Source organism: Cygnus atratus, chromosome 12 (genome assembly GCF_013377495.2).
Source record: "Cygnus atratus isolate AKBS03 ecotype Queensland, Australia chromosome 12, CAtr_DNAZoo_HiC_assembly, whole genome shotgun sequence".
Lineage (NCBI taxonomy): Eukaryota > Metazoa > Chordata > Aves > Anseriformes > Anatidae > Cygnus > Cygnus atratus.
In genome coordinates this window covers 8,760,377-8,779,777 of record NC_066373.1, presented here as the reverse complement: position 1 = coordinate 8,779,777, position 19,401 = coordinate 8,760,377, and the positions used below count along the sequence as shown (strand labels likewise).

General features: G+C 36.5%; 1 protein-coding gene across 4 annotated transcripts in view; it reads left to right on the top strand.

The window, feature by feature from the left end:
- The window catches only part of CDH11 (cadherin 11), a 179,419-nt gene that overhangs the window by 144,721 nt on the left and 15,297 nt on the right, over nucleotides 1-19,401 (top strand). For 3 of the 4 annotated variants that reach the window (XM_050713263.1, XM_035543687.2, XM_050713262.1), the window contains exons 3-6: nucleotides 14,063-14,454; nucleotides 15,764-16,058; nucleotides 16,822-16,941; nucleotides 17,413-17,580. In XM_050713263.1, the coding sequence (XP_050569220.1) occupies nucleotides 14,230-14,454; nucleotides 15,764-16,058; nucleotides 16,822-16,941; nucleotides 17,413-17,580 (808 nt within the window). In that variant the 5' untranslated portion in view covers nucleotides 14,063-14,229. Of the gene's footprint in view, nucleotides 1-13,207; nucleotides 13,226-14,062; nucleotides 14,455-15,763; nucleotides 16,059-16,821; nucleotides 16,942-17,412; nucleotides 17,581-19,401 lie in introns of those variants that run through there. The other variant, XM_050713264.1, reaches the window with a different exon arrangement.

The window sequence follows — 19,401 nt, the reverse complement described above, 5'->3', positions numbered from 1 at the left end:
TAGCTACTTGTTTTTATCTGTCCCTTGCAAATGTATACAGACAGTAACAATATTACATCACAAAGTCATCTAAAACTAAGGGGGGGAAAAAAAAGAGACAATAGTCAGTTGGTCCTCAGATAAGCTATTACATCCAAGCAAGCTAAATAAAACCAAGTTCCAGGCAGGCCAAAACAAATCCAGATGAAGCCTACAAGTCCTGAGGCCTGTGCTGTCAGTTTCACACAGTCTTTGGCACATTGCAAGCAACGCCAACACCATATTCAGTGTCTTACAAGGGTCTGAAATTGTAACGAGCTCATGATACACGTGGAAAATTATTTTACACTATTTAATTAAACCCCACTATTAAATAGGCATTTAGAAAATATTCATATTAGTTTCATTTTTTACATAGTCATTCACGTTACCGTGTGCTGGGTTTAGTTATAGCTCTGTTTACAAATAATATAGAAGTGCCTGCATATGACCTTCATAATGAGTCTTTTCTGCTTATAATATACATTTATCATTCCTTGAGTCTATATCTGAGCACTTACTAAAGCTTAAACCAGAAGGGGTCCACATCATTTGCAGAAATAGCTTTAAAAGAACACGTTAAGTTTTTTGAGGCAATGTTTACCCTGACAGCCATTGCATTTGAACAAGAAATATAACTGTCTGTTCAGAAAGATGTTCCCAGCTCTTGGATGAGTCCCCAGATCCAGTTTCTCCAGCTGGTGCCTGTCTGGTGCTTTGTTCTTTCTGACCACTGGATTTCCAGGAAACTATTTTTGGCTGCAGGTGAAGGACAAATGGTACCAAATCATTCCTTTTCCTTTTTGCTCCCTCTTTTGAGTTTTTGGGTTCAAAGTACTGTCTTTTGTTCTTCAAGATGGCAAGAAAATACAGGTTAGCTTTGTAGAAGAGCACCATATCACCATCCTTGGATGTGGTATTGTAAAAAACACCATAAAGAAATTAAAATACTGATACATGTGAGCTAGTCTTATGCAACCTTATATTATTTACCAAAGAGATTTAAAGGAAAAAGGAAGATAGAAGTGTTCAGCATTATATGCTAAGAAAAGCAAATACCCACTGAATGGATTTTATATAGGCTTTTATAGGAAAAACTGCAGATTCTCTATAATGTGAACAAAACCATCAAGCACCAGTATTGCATTCAGATTCTGTGAAGGCTGAGATACCAGACTAGAGCAGAGAACAAGGCAGAGGTTATGTCAGTCTGTTCTGATGGTTAAATCAGTGGATGCCACGGGTTGCTTGGCAGGCATATGGTCAATTTCTACAAAGGGGAATTGTCCTGGTTTCAGGTAGGACAGAGTTAATTTTCCTCCTAGTAGCTGGCAGGGTGCTATGTTTTGGATTAGGATGAGAAGAGCGCTGATAACATGCCGATGTTTTAATTGTTGTAGAGCAATGCTTACACCAAGCCAAGGACTTTTCAGCTTCTCGCTTTGTCCTGCTAGCGAGCAGGCTGGGGGTGCAGCAGGAGCTGGGAGGGGACAGACCCAGGACAGCTGACCCAAACTGGCCAAAGGAGTATTCCATACCATCTGACGTCATGCTGAACAATATATAGGGGTGGCTAGCCGGGGTGGGGGGGCCGGCTGCTCGGGGATAGGCTGGGCATCGGTCAACGGGTGGTGAGCAATTGCATTGTGCATCACTTTGTACACATTATTACTATTATTATTATTATTATTATTATTGTTATTGTTATTATTTTCCCTGTCTTAATAAACTGTCCTTATCTCAACTCACAGGCTTCACTTTCCCGTTTCTCTCCCCCATCCCGGAGAGGGAGGGGGGAGGGTGAGTGAACGGCTGTGTGGTGTTTGGCTGCCAGCCGGGCTAAACCACAACAGGAATCTTTACCAAAGTATAAGAAACTTAACTGAGGAAAAACATAAACAAAACTCAATTCATGGCACACTCAATATGCTGTAACTAACAATTTTAACCTGACTTATAAGCGAGAGGAAAAGTACAGATGAAACTGAGTTGTTATGTATTTGGAAATTCACTGGAACTGTGAAAGCCTCATTTCTCTCTGTCTAATAAATAAAATTCACAGAGGTTAGAGATGTTTGAACTGGTGAATTGCCATGCAGGAACTTTCTTAATAGAGTTATAGTAACCTGGCCTCCAAAGCCTCATGCTCTTACAAACATGATGTATTTGTGCTTGCATGGAGAATGCCATGTTATACTGTACACTTACCCATTACTCTTAGGCTTTCAGTCACCTTCATCTTGTCCACTTGCTTCTAAGATGGTAATTTGGGCTTCTAGTTCGCACTATCTCTCTTGGGCTTTACACATACAGTCTTTAAAAGCTTTCTATTGACTCATAACTTTCATTTTCTTTCTATATATGCTCCCAGGACTGTCAGCAGTCATTTTAGTTTTTCTTATTTCAACTGTCAGGTAGACGTTTCCTTTTAAAAAAAACTAGAAAGGTCCAGAGTTTGTAAGTATTCCATCATTTTTCCCATAAATGTACAAAAGTATTTAGAAAGATTATGTTTGGTGACAGACTCTCTCATCTCTCTTTACCCTAACAGTTCCCTTTCCAGAAAAAACATAAGTACTACAAGAGCAATTTATTTAATTGCCATTATGGGAGACTTCAAAGGAAATTGGTTGGATTGAAATAGTGATATCACCCTGGCAACTTTTTGAAAAGAACGTTTTGGTACAAAATATGCTGAACATTAGGGTATATTTAATGTGAAAAGAAATGTGTAATTCCATCCTTTTGACTGAAGCTTTCAGTCTTTTTTTATGTATACGTGTATGTTAATTCTTTTTGTTGTTATTATTGGCCTCTGTTTTTCTTCCATGAATATAAATTCTTTCATGTGTACTTGCCTAATATTATGGTCATTCCATCCAAAAATTACGCTGCTTTCAATCCAGCAATTCTACCAAGTGTCAGGTTGTTTTCCCGTTTCTTTTCCTCAAGCTCATTTTTAAGTCACACATCACTGGTCTCCATTAGAGAGAAAGCTATCTGTTACAGATCCAGAATCTAGAGCTTTACTTGACTGGCCATGTGTTTATTCACATACAAATACTTTCCTACTGTCCTGTTGTTAACAAGGACGTTAATGATCTAAGAATGTTGATCTAAGCTGTAAATATATGCCACAAATCCTGATTATTGCTCTGTTAAGGTCAAGATTTGCGCTTGACATAAAAAAATGGCAAGAGGTAGAGTATTTCATATGCAAGTAATGCACTTCCAGAATATATCTAATCTAGCTGATTCATAGCTTCAGCTATGAATAACACTAATCTAATTAAACAAATGCCCATTTTTGCCAATTTCCCATGATCAGCTTTCTGTGGAAAATCAGTTTCTGAAGCTAGTATTTTTATGCAAGAACAGCTGTAGGTTCAAGATATTTGAAGTTTGCCTCTTCTGCATTATTGCGTAGGCCCCAAGCATCGTTCCAACGGCAGGAAGCCACTGTTTCCCAGCTCTTGTTGTTAATGGTGTTTATCAGAAGAATAGCAATGAAGTGGTTTGTCACAATCACCTGTAATTACAGGTCAGAAATAGACCAATCCATACTCTCTGGGATGTGTTAGTGTTCCGTATGATCAGTTAGAAATATAAAATTGAACAGGTTTGACTTGGAATGAATTATGTTCATGCAAAATACACTGAATCTTTTGCTCTTTTTTGCACATGTATCACTTGCATGAAAAACAAATTTTAATTGCAAGCTGGCAAGCCTGTTTTTTTTGCTTAGCATCTATTTATATGCTTAGCGTCTAATTGCAGCACCTCAGCACCTCATTGCCCTTTTTAAATTTTATTTTATTTTGTTTTATTTTTATTGTAATACTGGGAATTATGGTTTAGTCCTCATAGCTTTGGATCACATCACTTGGAACAGTGAATATACAAATGGCTCCTCTGATTTGTGCTCAGAGCAGATCACACCACACGGGGGCCAAAGGGAAGGTTATCTCTAATGAAGGCATTTTTTTGTTTGTGCGTGTGGTTTTTTTAAAGTGCGAAAGTTCTATGGTGACTACTTACAACAAGACATCCCAGGAAATACTCATGAAAATATTGTTTGAATTATAATCTTGTGATTTAATGGATTTTAAATGATCAGTTAAATCTGCAGTTTTGATCCTGTCTGCTTTAGCCTCCCGTTAGGTACCTAAACAGTGATGGTGTCTTTTATTAGAGCTATTGACACTGCATTAGGAATGGGTTTGAGTATTCTGTTGTTATTGCCTCATGCTGTTGAGCCAAAATAGTCTCTTCACAGACAATATCTGCCTATGAAAAAATTATTTATTGATTCAATTGTTCATTAAAATATCTCAAAGTGGCTTTTATGCTCTTTATGGAGGAAATTTGCACTCAACTCGAACAGTTAAGCAAGCAATCAGAAAGAACCTTGCATGTGCATGGCTGAAGGATCTGAACTCATCCCTCTGCAGCTCTAAGAAAGCTGAGAAAAGGAGGGGAATTTGATTAGAAATTTAGCTCTCACCTTTCTTTCTCTGTCAAATGTATTTGAAAATGAAAGAGACTCTTGGTAATTCACTAAGTTGTCAAGTTTTATAAAGATAAGTGTTACAGAGAATCTAATTATGTGAGCCTCTAAATGAGAATCACAATGGTTGCTAGACTTAAACAAACTGCTGTCTTTTCAAGGTGGTTTGCATGTGCTTCTGAAGTGGCGATCTTCTATCAGAAACCTTCCTACTTGAGGGAAATCAAATTGAAGGGGACCAGGGGATCGAGTAGTCTAGTAGAATTATATTCAAAGTGGCAAAACATTTTGTAGAGGAAGGCTCTGTGCAGTGAAGAAATTGATTATAGATTTAGCAGTGCATTCCCTGCTCAGATGTTTTGCAGAAATAATTATTTCTATGATAAACTGGAATCACTTTTTTGAAGAAAAATATTTTTAAAGTATTTTTTTGTTCTGGAGAGGAAAAAAAAATAACTGTATGGGAAACTCCATTCTAAGGTACTTTATATATAGGTAAATGTATTACACATGGGGTATGCAAAAACTATGCAATATCTGCATTGGGTAACTGATTTCACTACATAGTAGGACTTCAACCAGAATAACCCAAAAGCTTTGGCACTATAAAATGTGTTGTAGAGAAAGACGTTCCATAGCTTTTGTGCTCTTTAGAGTTACGTATTGATGTTGGTTATATAAAGACCACACAAGATGCTATAATTGTCTGGCATTTCAACAGCACTGCTGAAGCTGCCTCTAGAAATGAAGCTGTAAGTACAACACAGCAGATTCAGTTTAGATTTCTGATTGCGTGGAGGATGTTTGCCCTTCAGCAAGAGGTTGTAGATCAGAACAGAAATTGATCATTTGCTGGAATTCGTTCTGGCTTGGTTTGGTAGCTGAATAGGCCTGCCTGTAGTCACTAGTTTTTGCTATGTTCTCAGTTATCATTCCTTAATCTTGACTTTCTGTCTCATTTTTGTCATAAACCAAAAAGACCCCCAGTCACAGCACAAGTGTTAGTTATAAATTCTTAGAGAAAAATATTCAGGGTTGTCTTAGCATGTGAGCACAGTATTAGTAGTTGGAAGTAAGTTGATTTTAGATGCCACTTACTTTCTCCTAGAGGTGTCATTTATAACCACTTACATAATAGGAAAATATATTAAAACTAGCATGGGCATAAGCTGTACCTATATTGGGCTTTCAGTTTACAAGAAATTATAAGAATTCCAGTTTGTCTGAGATGCGCGAGAATGCAATTACTATTTAAAATAAACTCTACGAAGAGCTTAGTCATTACTTCAAATGACTCTATCAATCACCATGTTCTTTAATAAGACTACCTTTCTTATGCTAGTTGTTTTCCTGTAGAGTTTATGCTTAAAAACAGACAGCCTCTGTCACATTTATCTTAAGTGGATCTCCCTGGGGCAGCAAGTAAATGTAAAACTCTGTTTACAGCCATTTTTCATTTCCCAAGCCTTTTAATATCACTCTCTCAGGCTTATTTCTATGTCATTCACTTCATAATGTACTAAGTTGTCTTCCTACTTTCTACTGCTTTGTATGAGCAACACCAAATGGCAATTTCACTCTTCTTGAATGAGTACAAATTAAATCAAAGTCTGGTGAAAATACTTTCCTCTCATGATGGTTTCAGAGGTGAATACTGAAGGATATATCACAACATAAAGAGGTTATTTTTCTTCCTCTTTCTTGCAAAGTGACTTCTATTTTCAAAGAACCATCATTTTATGGTTCTTTGTCTATGGCTTCTTAACACTGAATCTCAAAGCTGCTACAGGAAAATATGGCTATATTTCAGAAACTATTCTGTGGAGCAGCTGGGGATTATTGGCTTTAAAAATCTCAGTAATCCAATACACTGCTATAAAATATAATTTAAAATTGCAAAGGATTAAGATTTCTATGCACAGGATTCTACAGAACTCAGAATAGGATTCTACAAAGCTTACTATGCATTTTTGAAGGTAACTTTTATTGCTAAAGATGAAAATCACCAGTTCTGTTAAGATTTTATTTATGTATTTAGTACATACAAATCTTACCATGACCTAGAGCCTTGCTATAGCAGGATATCCCTAGAAGTTTCATCTGTTTGCACATGATATATAAACTTAAATATATACACGTTAACTCTGCAAAACTGCAACTTTGGGTTATAATCCTTTATAATTGCATCATGTTCCCATGCAAGACAGTGGAATATGAAGAGTGTGTGTTGGGGGGGGGGGGGGCGGGTGGAGAAGCTCTCATTTAGTGGAATAACTAGCAGAATTGTTTTCCCAAATATCTTTAAAGATAAAAAAATTTCCTTTTACGGACTACTTTTGTCTCAAAAGCCTAATTATGTTTTGTGAGTGACACAAAAGACTTGATATCAATTTGCATTCAGATGAGGGTTATTTGCTGTTTGCTCCAGTGAGACCTGAAATATGCTTCACCAAGAAGGAGAGATTCAGTGTCTCTGAAGGGCTCACAGGGAGTTAGTTGCTGGCGGTCTGTTTTAGAATTAAACATTGAGAAAAATGAGATTTACCGGTTACATATAAAGCATGAAAATCTTTTCCTATATCAGAAATCAGAGCTCTTGTCATTTAAACAAAATATTTTACATTAGACTACTGGATATTGTCCTGTAATGCTTGACTGCCAGTAGATAATTATATACATGACTAGTCTCATGGGATTTGTCATATTCATAAAGTCAGTTTGCTGGGTTTGGAGTCTTTTAGTTTTTCATTTTCCTATTTTGTATGTGATGAGTAAGGGCCACGATTCTGGCACTTCGAGAAGGAACTCTATGGGTATATGAATAGAGCTCTATGTCCTGATGCTGCTATGGGAGAAGGGGTTCACTGGAGGAAGTGAAAATCCATCTCCTGATGGGATGATTTCCTGACTGGAATAACATGCACAAAGCCCTTCACTACTGTAGTGCAGCTGAAAGTTTTAAAAAAAAACACAAAAAAACCCACTAATATTGTCTTGTCCTTTAATTCAGCTCATTCCATTTAAAGTACACCTTGGGAATGACGAAATGATGAGGTGCCAGTGTTGCACCTTTTTCAGTTCTGCACGTCATACAGGTAGCTCTGGGAAGAAAAAAACAGGCATACTCTAGTTCCAGTGGGAAAATACAGTAATTCCAATTTTAATTCTAATCTTGTCCAGATTCAGGGTACCTAGAATCTCTGGCATTTTTCAGGACTGAAGGACTTGTTCTTGGAACTGTTTTTTCCATGTGTATCATGCAATCTGGATAGGCTGTATAGCAGATCCGATACTTTGTGAAACACTATTTCAAGTAAATAAAATGAGATGTGCCTTCTCTTCCACAAGAATTGTTTGCAATGAGTCTATCTAAGCTAAAAAACGTATTCAGAGATTGATCTGATAATGCAGTGCAGTTTAAAAGCAAAAAGCAATTGATAGAACTAAGTCAAACGTGGAAGTTACATTTAAAATAGGAAAAAAAAACCCACCATACAAAATACTAAGTATTTTATCTTGTTTCATAATCAAAAGGGACCAGGATATTTTTAAATGTTTAGATGCCATTTTCTTGAAATGAGTCAAGGAGGAAAACAAAGTTCTGTTAAGAGGGGAAAAATTGAATTGAAACCAAAGATTAAGTTATCAAGATATGTGAAACTTACTGATTAGGGCTGAATAGCTTTCTGCAGCAAGAATTAGCTTCACTCAAAAATATTTTCATATTAATTATGTGAATTTCTCAAAAATACTTAGGCATCAGGTATTAGAATACAGCATTTCTACAAGGTGATAAAAATACATGGCATGTCTAAATCCTGTATTCACGCTGCTACGCATACATTTACAAATGCACATCAGTATGGGACAGATGTACACTTGCACACAGAACTAGTCCACATCCCTCAGTTCATGTCTTTTATTAAAAACTCCCAAAGCAGTTAAATTCAGGATGTGCCCTAAAGATTAACCAGTATGGGCTCAGTGGGACTTAACTGATTATTTGATCTAAAAATCTTTCCTACCTTCTTTCCATAGGATCTGTTCATTTTCATGACCCTGACTGTAGTATTCAAGGAAGAAATAATGAACCATTTAAGTTAAGCCACAGATCATGAGCCCCAAGCCTGTTCAGAATGGCCCTAACCCTAAAGGAGAGAAATGTCCAGGTTGGTTTTGCAACACCTGCCTGCATGGACGAGAGGTCCCTGAGGAGCTGGGGCACTGCCCAGCCTCAACGGGTCCCTCCCTGCTGTGGGCTGCGGGGGCTCCTCCAGCTGTGCAGGTGCTGCATCCTTCTGCCCAGAGCTCAGGTGTTCTGACCTCCAGAGCTACCAGGATCCAATATTTATGCTGTCATTAAAAAACTATTCATTTTTTCATCTGACAATAAAATTATTGTAAAATAAATTGTTCATCTTTTCAGCTAATTCTAATTACTGCTAAAATCTCATTTGGACTGGTAGTTTGCTATATTTACTTGACACTCTTGCAAAACATTTCAGAATATAATCATCTGTTATTATATTGCTACACTGCGCTCTTGACTGCTTTCTGCCAAGTGTATTCCTGAGAACAATTGCTGTTTTAATGTATCATCCAGAAGTTGTAGCCTAGACAAATCAGAAAAAATTGTTTAGTCTATTATAATTTGGCATATGGTCATTTAATAGCACACAGGAAGTCAGCATGAATGTTTGGGATTATTTTTGCTATAAATATAATGAAAGAAATTTAAAATTGGCTAGACTTCATTTCCGTGACTGGTCTTGTCATTAAAATAATCATTGCTTGCTCTTTATTTTTGTCTGTTAGTCATCTATAAGCAGTCATTCAAATTTGTGTATGAAGTTTTGTCGAGCAGACTGACTTTTCAGATTAGTCTGTTAGAGCTGACACCACCTCTCTGCTGTGCCTCTGCATTTTGCAGTCTCAGTGCGAGGATGCAGAAGGGCAGTGGAGCTGATGCATGCTGGAGCCGCCAATACTCCGGCTCTACACTGTGCTGTAGTCTGTGGACATAATTTTATTATTTTTCAGGTTGTTGATGGATGAGTTCTTAATTAGTTGAATAATGTATTTCCACTAGGAATAGTGATGGATTGTATTTTCTAGTGGTAGCAGAACAGACTTTGCTTATGATAAAATTGAAATTTGTTAGCTTTGCATTTCCAAAAATAAGTAACAACTGTAACTAAAGAACATAGACCTATTATCCACATAGCTAGAAGTGCCCTGACAGCTTCTTCTCACAGCTATTTAGGGAGAAATACTGTATTTCCATGCAAACATTTTGACATCCCCCTATGCATGATGTTCTTCAGAGTGTGGACTAAATATTGTTTTAACAATTCTCAGTCTTATAAATGTCAACTGATAACTTACATGGGAGCATTTTGGAGTCCCTTTGCATTCATGTATGCCACTGTTGTGATTTAATCTTGTGTACTGCATGGTTTTTCCTTTACTCTGATAGAGCTGTTATTCAGTACCAAAATTGCAAATGTTCGTTTGTATGTGATTGAAATCTGTTAATGGAATTCCTCCTTTTGTGAAAAGGTGTTTCTTAGTTCAAGCCTGGTATCCATTCTTCCACTTAAGGAAGTGGGAAGCAGGACTGGATTTTTACAGATTTCTAAGGAAAACCTAGGATTTCAAAATTACAAGTTGTGTAATTCTAAGCAACAATGGAAAAAACATCAGGATGTTGCAATTTGGTCAAATGCCCACCCAGATTCTGTTTGCTGTAGTTGAGGAATAAAATCTGTGTGCAGAAATAACGATGTTGAGGATCTCTCTCAGATCATGACTTAAAAAAAAGTCTAGAAACAGTCACAGCAAATGGTTGTGATGGTTCCCTGTATGTGTAATGTTGTGCAGTGTCTGAAAGTAAGTGCTACCCACAGAGAATGTGTGGACTCTGACCAGAGAAGCATTCCAGCTAGCTGCTGCAAGTGCCAGCCTCAGATCTGTATTCCATGCTTAGAGGTATTTGTCCCTCAGCGCCGTCCATGGGAGAAAAGGAAAAGCTTTATAAATTGCGTAGCTGTTTTTCTATATTTTCCGCCTGAAAAAAATGGGAAACTGTTAGCTTTCAGCAGCTGAGTTGTGTTAAAATATTTGAAAGGCCTTGAGTAGATTGTTTTGAAAAAGAAAAAAAAAAGACTTGTTTTTGTTAATAATACCACTTCATTCTTAATGCAGTTTATTTTAACTATAGCTAAAGAGCATCTTGTGCACCTTGCCTTTTAGTAAGAAAGTACCTTGCAGAAAGCCAAGCTGTAGCTGTTAGGAATTTAATTATTTCACAGACTTCAGTGGAACTTTATATTGCTTTATATTATTAACTTTTCTAATGACAATAGGAGTCATAGGGCTTACCGCTGTGGTAGCCTCTATGTAAGGGAACAGAGAGAATGAACTGCAGGCAGGGAGAAGGAGAGGGGGGCATGCGGAGGCTGGGCAGACCTTCCAGCCTGCAGCTCTCACCTATCTAGCAGCAGATCACATACTTAAGAGCCAAGTTGGTATTACTAGCATGGAGTCCTTTCACAATGTAACTCAAAATAGAAGCAATTACCATTTAAGAGCTATAGTGATTTATTTTTTTTGCCCAAACAGTGTTCATAGGATGAGATATAACCTGAAGACATGTAGCATTATTGTTCCCTCTCTATATATGCATACGTAGAGAATAAAAACAAAAGGTAGCAAGCAATTGTTGTTTTAAATCCTTGTTAGTAAATTAAGCATGGATGTGTGATTAATGTTTTGTTTCCAGCACTTCATACTTGAATAGCTGATAATGACCAGGGTATGTGTCAGCTTGGCTCTTCCATTATTATTAAGCATCTTTATAAAGTGTTTACTGATTTACATAACAGTATTCAGAAGTTTGGGAATAATGGTCATATTTGTTTACTTATTTTCATTGTTGAGATCATTATGGGATGTTAATAAAGAGTAATCAGAGAGTTTAATTTTCAAACATGTCCAAAATCTAGTAATGTAAGCAGTTTACTTAACATTTTTTAGCAGCAGGTTATAAAATGCACAGCTGTCTAGGCATGCCTTTCTATTTCACTTCTGTTTGAAGCATGTAGCCCATGTTTAACAACCCCACTAGTAATTGCTGCACACAAATACCATGCTAGTATACTTGTCCAGCATAATTAGCTATACTGGACATGGCACTGAAGGCTATTTGGCTGAAAGGACACCCCCTAGCAAACTACTTCTGAAGCAGCAGTATCGTTGATTAACTGAATGCAATTTTGAGGCAGACTGAACTGGTCTTACTATGTAAATTATTTTTTTTTTAGTGATGTAACTTTATTATTTATAATTTAGTTACACCACTGAATTTCTGTAGACAGACTACCCAAAAGAGTTAACAGAGCCTGCTTGCTGTGGGGTCAAATTTTGCCTACCACAATGATGTAAACCCAGAGGTGTTTCCTAAACAAGACAGAAGAGCTCATTTTACATCTGTGGGATGAGTACAGAATTTGATGGATTGTATTTAAAAAGACCCTTGGGTTAACAGATAGTTAAATGGTAGGGAAGCTTGGTAAGTAAATACTGCATACTAGGGGTTTCAATTTGATTTTTTTTTTCTATGTAAAACTGAAAAAAAAATCCTATGTCCTTTCCTTTTAGAACTTCTTATCATCAAAAGCTACTGCAATAATTAGTGTTGAAAGACTTATCATACTTAAGCCACTTCTAAAACAGGTTAAATAAAATTTTTCATGTCCTTTAAGTCCTACCTGATTTTTACCTCTCAACAAATTAGAGATATAAAATAAGCTCTAAAAATACAGGCCTAATGCTCCACAGTTCACACGCAAATGTTGTATCAGAATAACTGAATTTTAAGAGCATTTTTCTGACCAAAATAAGAGATCGTTTTCTTTTTCATATCTCCCATGCTATTATGAGTCATCTGTAATGTGGCATTGTGTAACAGTAGTAAAAAATGAAATGGATACACCAAATGCTGTAATGAATAAATATGCTTAAGAAAAGAGAATGTAGAAATTCCTCACTTCGTGCCAGATTATGTTTATATTTAAATGTGGGACTTTCATTTAATTCACTATGCTGGAGTCATTATGGTGTTATAACTGAAGTTATTTCAGTTTTCAAAAAAACTAAAAAGCAGCTTTTTTGAGGAAATGAAAAACGAATATTTCCTTCCTTATTTATGAATTATTTATAAAACTCTATATCTCAATGTTCAGTGTGTGTTGTTACGTAACTGTGCAAAGGAATGTGGATGGGAAGACATGAGTGCTCAGGATTTGAGAAAGACTTCCCAAGACGAGTGGGCTGGTTATTAGTGAGGTGTTTATTTGTTGCTGGAGTTATAGGTAGTGATGTAGGTTGAAGCTTTTCCCTATATTCACATTTTCTGTGCTACAAGTACCTTCTTATTTCTCATGAAAAATGATTCTGTTTTAAAGAAGATGGTAGCAATTTATACATATGCCTGTATGAATATAACATTGAGTGTTTTATTAGTGTGTTGCAGAAGAATAAAATGAATTACACTGAAAAATGAAACAAAACACCCTAGGGACCCAGTAAAAATTAGGTGCTCTGTGAAGATTGAAGAATTGATGTTGGAAACCCAAGTGATAAGTCAAAGTGGCCTTTAAGATGGATCGTTAACTGATGGAGTTGTAGACCTTAGTTCAGGTTTCACTCTATTATTACACAATTGCTGCTTCAAATATTAATTCTGACCTAGTATTATAAAAAATAGTAGAAAATAAGCATCAGTGTAATTCTGGTAATTTATACCACAGGGAAAACAGGAGTAAATAGCCACATCAATTGCTGTATTATCAAAAGTATCTAAATATGTTCGTGTTAGTTTATGGCATTTATCATCACCAGAACACAGACAGAAACATTGGCAATCAGTGCTGCTTCTCAGCTTTGATGACTTGATCCTCAGAGGGAGTGGAAAGGCTACTTCAAGGACCAAAGTCCAAAATTTAGGTCCTCAGAGTCCGGTCAGCCACTGCTCCTGCCTTGAAACCCCAGGCATTTATTTTTGGCATGAAAATCTGTTGGTCATTCCAAGGCCTTTTTGCAGGCATGTGTAGAAATACTCCATTCTTGATAAGCAAGTATCTTGGTATCTGTCTTATATCTAAACCTATGGCTTAACGGCTTATATCTAAGGCTTATATCTAAGCTTCTAAGAAGGCTTAGATATAAATTAGGTATTTCTACAGTCATCTCGCATCTTGGGCTAAGTCCATTTGGAAGGATCATGAGGGAATATAATTCAACTTCCAAATGAGTGCCCCTAACCAGCAAGTCAGGAGATTTTATAAGGTGATAGTTACATGTACCAAAGCACCAACTATGCTCGTTACTTAGTATTTCATAATCATTTTTATATTTTAATCTTATTATCTCAAAACGTTCCAAGTTAGTTCTAATTCTGTTTTGCTTGATAAAGAAATTATTGCACCTCAGAGACATAAAAGAATTGACACTTTTGTCCATTTTACTTTCTTTCAGGAATTAAGTTGGGAAGCTGCAGAGCATTAAAGTGATGCATTCAATGTGTGGTTGCAACCTATGTGCAGAACATTTTATCTGAAACTCTTAAGTGGCCCAAACTTTTTGACTTCCAAGGTGGAAGGGGTAGATTCTCGAATACTCCTGTGCCTACAAAATAACCAAAAATGAAGGACAATTGTTTACATGCCGCTCTTATCTGCCTGGGCATGCTGTATTACAGCCATGCCATAACTACAGAAAAACTGAACCACACAAGGCCATCACTTCATGGTCACCATGAAAAAGGAAAAGAAGGACAAATTCTTCATCGTTCAAAAAGAGGCTGGGTGTGGAATCAGTTCTTTGTTATAGAAGAGTACACGGGACCAGATCCTGTACTAGTGGGAAGGGTAAGAATTTGTTTTTCATTCACTGATTAATATTCACTAATTAATATTATTATTTTGTGAGTTGTTCTTTTTCTTGCCATTGCTTTTCTGTTGTATTAGCTCTTTCTTCAGCAGCTACTGATTTGCCTAAAATTAATCACGCTATTGTAGTTCAATTAAGGAACTAATCAAAAACAACCTAAGTGAATACAAGTTTTTTTTGTTGACCTCAGCAGTGTTTGAATGAATGCATATAGCTGTCATTTAAGACCACAGCAATCACTTGAACAACAGCATGTCCCAAGAATATCTGGTATCATTCTCTTTAAAATGAGTAATTAAAAGTGTAATGTCTAACCCATTAGCTCAGTAAAAGTGTACAGCTCAAAAGATATCTCTTCATCCTTTCATTTTGAAGTTATCAGTAATATTAAGTATATGAGGGGTAGGTATATATATAGTAGAAGATATGTATCTGTGTGTGCATATGTATATACACACATCCTGGACTGGTCTTTTTTCTGTTACTATCTAACAGTAACTGACTATATGTGTGTGTGTGTATATATATATATATATATATTTTTTTAAAAAGGCATATTTATCAGTTTATAATGAGTCAGCTGAACTGTGCTGACTTAATGCCAACACAAAGAGTGGAGAACTGGATCAATGACACCAAACACCATTCTGGGTATTCTTGTTTGCAAGATGGTTAGAAGCATACAATTTGTAGATGTAAACATAAAATCAATAAATCCATAATTTGGCTCAATATTTCCTTCATTCATCAAACTGAAGTGTACAGTTGTGAAAGTAAGATAATTCAGTAAGGACTTGTTAATTTTTTGTAACAATGAGGTTGAAAGTAAAACCTAGTTGGCAAGCAACGACTGACTCATTTGTTACATCCCATCTGTCAATTAACTTTTTTCTACACGGTAGAATTCTACATTTTGCAGAATCTGATTAGTATGAAAGGTACAAAATCTTTGTAAAAACTCTGTAAAGCTCTTTCTTCCAACTTCATTTAAATAAGGATCCTGTTATAACTATCTTCTCATGTATTTTCTTCCTTAAATCTCAAAGCTTGAGTCTCAGTTGCACTCTGTGTGTGGTAGCATGCAACTCTATGCAGGCAGTGTCTGAATGTAGGGCAGATGTTCATAGCATGGGCTCGTGTATGGATTATTGCCTAGTGTAAGACAAGATTTTAGAAAACTGTGAAATTATACTAATTTCATGTTTTCTTTTTCTTTTTTTCTTTTTTTTGGTAAACACATGAAATTTATGCTATCTTGTTAAAGTATATCTGTTTCTCATTTTGTAGCTTCATTCAGATATTGATTCTGGAGACGGAAACATTAAATACATTCTCTCAGGTGAAGGAGCAGGAATCATTTTTGTTATTGATGACAAATCAGGGAACATCCACGCAACAAAGACACTGGACCGGGAGGAGAGAGCTCAGTACACTCTCACGGCACAAGCTGTAGACAGGAACACTAATAGACCTTTGGAACCACCCTCTGAATTCATTGTCAAAGTTCAAGATATAAATGACAACCCGCCTGAGTTCCTTCATGAAAACTACCATGCCAATGTGCCAGAGAGATCAAATGTAGGTGAGTACTCATAAATGTACTTCAGTCCCTGTTTTTTGAGGATGTTGCATTGTCAGTACTTCTTGGCTTAATCTAATTCTTCTAGAATTTTGGGAGGTAAATTTTACTTCAAGCTCAGCCAGTGACTCAGTCAATTTATCTAATTTGCTGACCAAATCAAAGCGTGTTCAGCTACTGTCATGGTTGAGGTGTCTCTAAATTGCTCCTAGAACACATCTGTTTCCTCCTAGGAAGGAGCATGAGGCCCCCCTAGAATTTACGGAGTGTGAATCCTCTGGGGTAAACATCAAGATCATTCCTTTGGCTGAGCTGTGTAGTAAAGCTAGAGAGCTATTGCCACACTATTTATTCCATTTTTATCTCTTGTTTGAGCTTGTGTCTATCACAGAGATTTCTACAGGAATGATTTCTCTGACACTTTTTGAGGAAAATGTAAAAAGAAAACTGTTGTTTGGCTGTCTAATGACAAAAGGAATATAGTGCTATAAACTGTTGAGGAAAAAAAAGCATAATGATACAGAGTGACTGCTGACTTTTATACCTTCAGTGTTTAGAACATTAATCCACATCACAGTTGGTGACGAATCTTTGTGGATTTTATAAGTTTATTCTGTCATGTATAAATTGCTAAGTGAATTTTTTCATTTCCCAAACCTGGAAAAAAAAAGTTAAGATGTAGCCATACTGAAAGTATCTCTGCTTGGTTCTTACAGACACATTTGCTTCTGTTTGTATTTCCTCTGTCTTTGCTTTCCATCTTTAGGTACATCCGTTATTCAGGTAACGGCTTCAGATGCTGATGATCCTACATATGGGAACAGTGCCAAACTGGTTTACAGTATTCTTGAAGGTCAGCCGTATTTCTCGGTGGAAGCTCAAACAGGTATTATTGACCAGTTTATTTGAGTAGGACCTCATAACTGGAATCCATTAAAATGAAGAATTAAATATATTGACCAAGGCAGTACATGTGCTGATGTGTTTGAGCAAAGCTTCCTTCGTTCTCTCTTGATGCTAGATAAGCTGCTTAGCAGGTTGTTCCCCTGGCATTTAGTAGAGCTTCTTGGTACACTACACTAGAAAGATGTTTCTATCTTTTGTGGTATGATATGGTATGATAGAAATAACAGTTTCTGTGCTGAACTGTAATTCTCTGGGGCAGCTCTGTGCTCAACTATTCTAAATATTTGGGCTAGTTTGCTTGCATAGTGTCATGCACAGCATAGAGGAAAGAGAATCTGGAACATTATTGCAAATATTTCTGCATTTTAATGCATGTTAAAAAAAGTGTCCTGTTTTTCATGACGTGAACATGTGAAAATTCGTATGTGACATATTTTCTTTGTATTTATAGGAATTATCCGAACTGCCCTTCCAAATATGGACAGAGAAGCTAAGGAAGAGTATCATGTTGTAATACAGGCAAAAGATATGGGAGGACATATGGGAGGCCTCTCAGGGACAACCAAAGTGACAATTACACTTACAGATGTCAATGACAACCCACCAAAGTTCCCACAAAGTAAGTAACACAATCCTTAATCACATATATTACTAATACCCATATTTGCATAGTATCAGACATATTCAAAACTTCAAAAAGCAGTAACTGATGGATTATCACAGCACACGTAGGAATAGACAAATATTATTTGCACATTTTTGCTAATAACATACAGAACTTCAGTATCTGGGTGATTTACTTTGTGTTGCAATGAGCCATTTTTTAAGGTTAAAATTGGATTTCAAAGATTCTTAACTCTACTTAATTTTTTACACTACTGGACCATGTTATATTAGAAATATACCTGTGATGTGATCAGGGAGACATAGTGGGAACTTCTCTGTTAATGGAGAAAGAAGTCTCATTTTCTGGGACAGTTCAAGCAAATCTGTACTAGAAGACGTACCTCCCCTGCAGCAGTTCTAGGCTAAGCTGGTTTACTGCCTTTCCCATTTTCATAATTATAGTGTGGATGTAAAAGACTTAAAAATCAAGTGTGTTTACTTCTCTGCTCAGACAATGAGAATATTAAGTAACCTTTGTGGGGAAATAGGAGGAGGTTAAAACAAAATTCCTACATGTTTTATATAGGAACAGATTCTTCTGTTGTGGGAGAGATCCAGTAAACAGTATTCTCATAGTGTGTGTGCAGCAGAAAGTAGTAAAGGTTACCCATGTTTGAGAGGAGTCTCCAAGTGGCCTCACCTCAAGCCTTTCAGTAATCCATTTTGTTTATCGATGAAGATTGACAAAGGAAAGGAGATCTACTTTATGTTCTTACAGCTCTATTTCTCAGGGTCCAAGAATCTTGCTTTTTGGACCCTTGAGAGAAGTGTTGTACAGCCTATTAACAGCTCCTGATTATGCCCTTTCAGGTCTTTGACAGACCCTCGAGTGAGCATCATTATTTAATTTCACATAGCCTTTCATTTTCAGTGTTGGTGCTTCATGTTTTACTTCTCTAAACACTCTCAGGGAACGATGTATGTCGGTAAGGATAAAAGTTAAGACTGGATACTCCTTATGCTGTATATTTATCATGGCAATAAAACCAAATTTGGTACAATTACATGTTGAAATTGATGGTTGACGTATATTGCTGGTGGTCAAATAAAGTCTATTTCAATACCTGTGCTATTTATTTTTCATGTACAAAATTAGTCAGGGATGACATTAACAGATTCAGTCTTCAGAGTTGGGTGGAAGTATATTAATGGACCCACACAGCTGTCCTACATCTCATCTCTGCATGGGATTGTTTTGGAGTGCAGCATATGCACCATCCTACCCCACCCTGCTTCCCCTCTGAGCATCCGTACAACACTGATACATCCTGGTTGTGAACATGGCTCTCTGCTCATGCTGCAGTTTCCTGGACCCTCAAGCCAGAGCTTAAATGACATAGCCAGTCTGTAAATGTAAAACTCTGTTAGCATTTTCTACCATTCTAACAGAAAAGTGTTAAATCCTAAAAACGTCAGGTTCTACGCACTTCACAAACATATCTTTTTAATCCAGTCATAACCTGGGACCCCACTACATGGTATTTTTGCTCAGTAACTCCATCAAATGATGTATTTTTCTCAGCAAATTCTAGTCATTTTACTGAGTGCAAAAAAAAATAATAATAATAAAAAATATGTTCTGTGAAAATATTTAAATCAATGTTTGGAAATGTGAACTATCAGTTATTTGACTTAATCATTTGCCCCTAATTTTAAAACCTTAATTGGGAGTGTTTTGTAACAAAACCAGGATTTGACAGGTTTGTATAAATAGCCAAATGCAATTTTTTTACCTTTTTTTTTTTTGTTGTTTTGTTCATTGCTCAAACCCTTA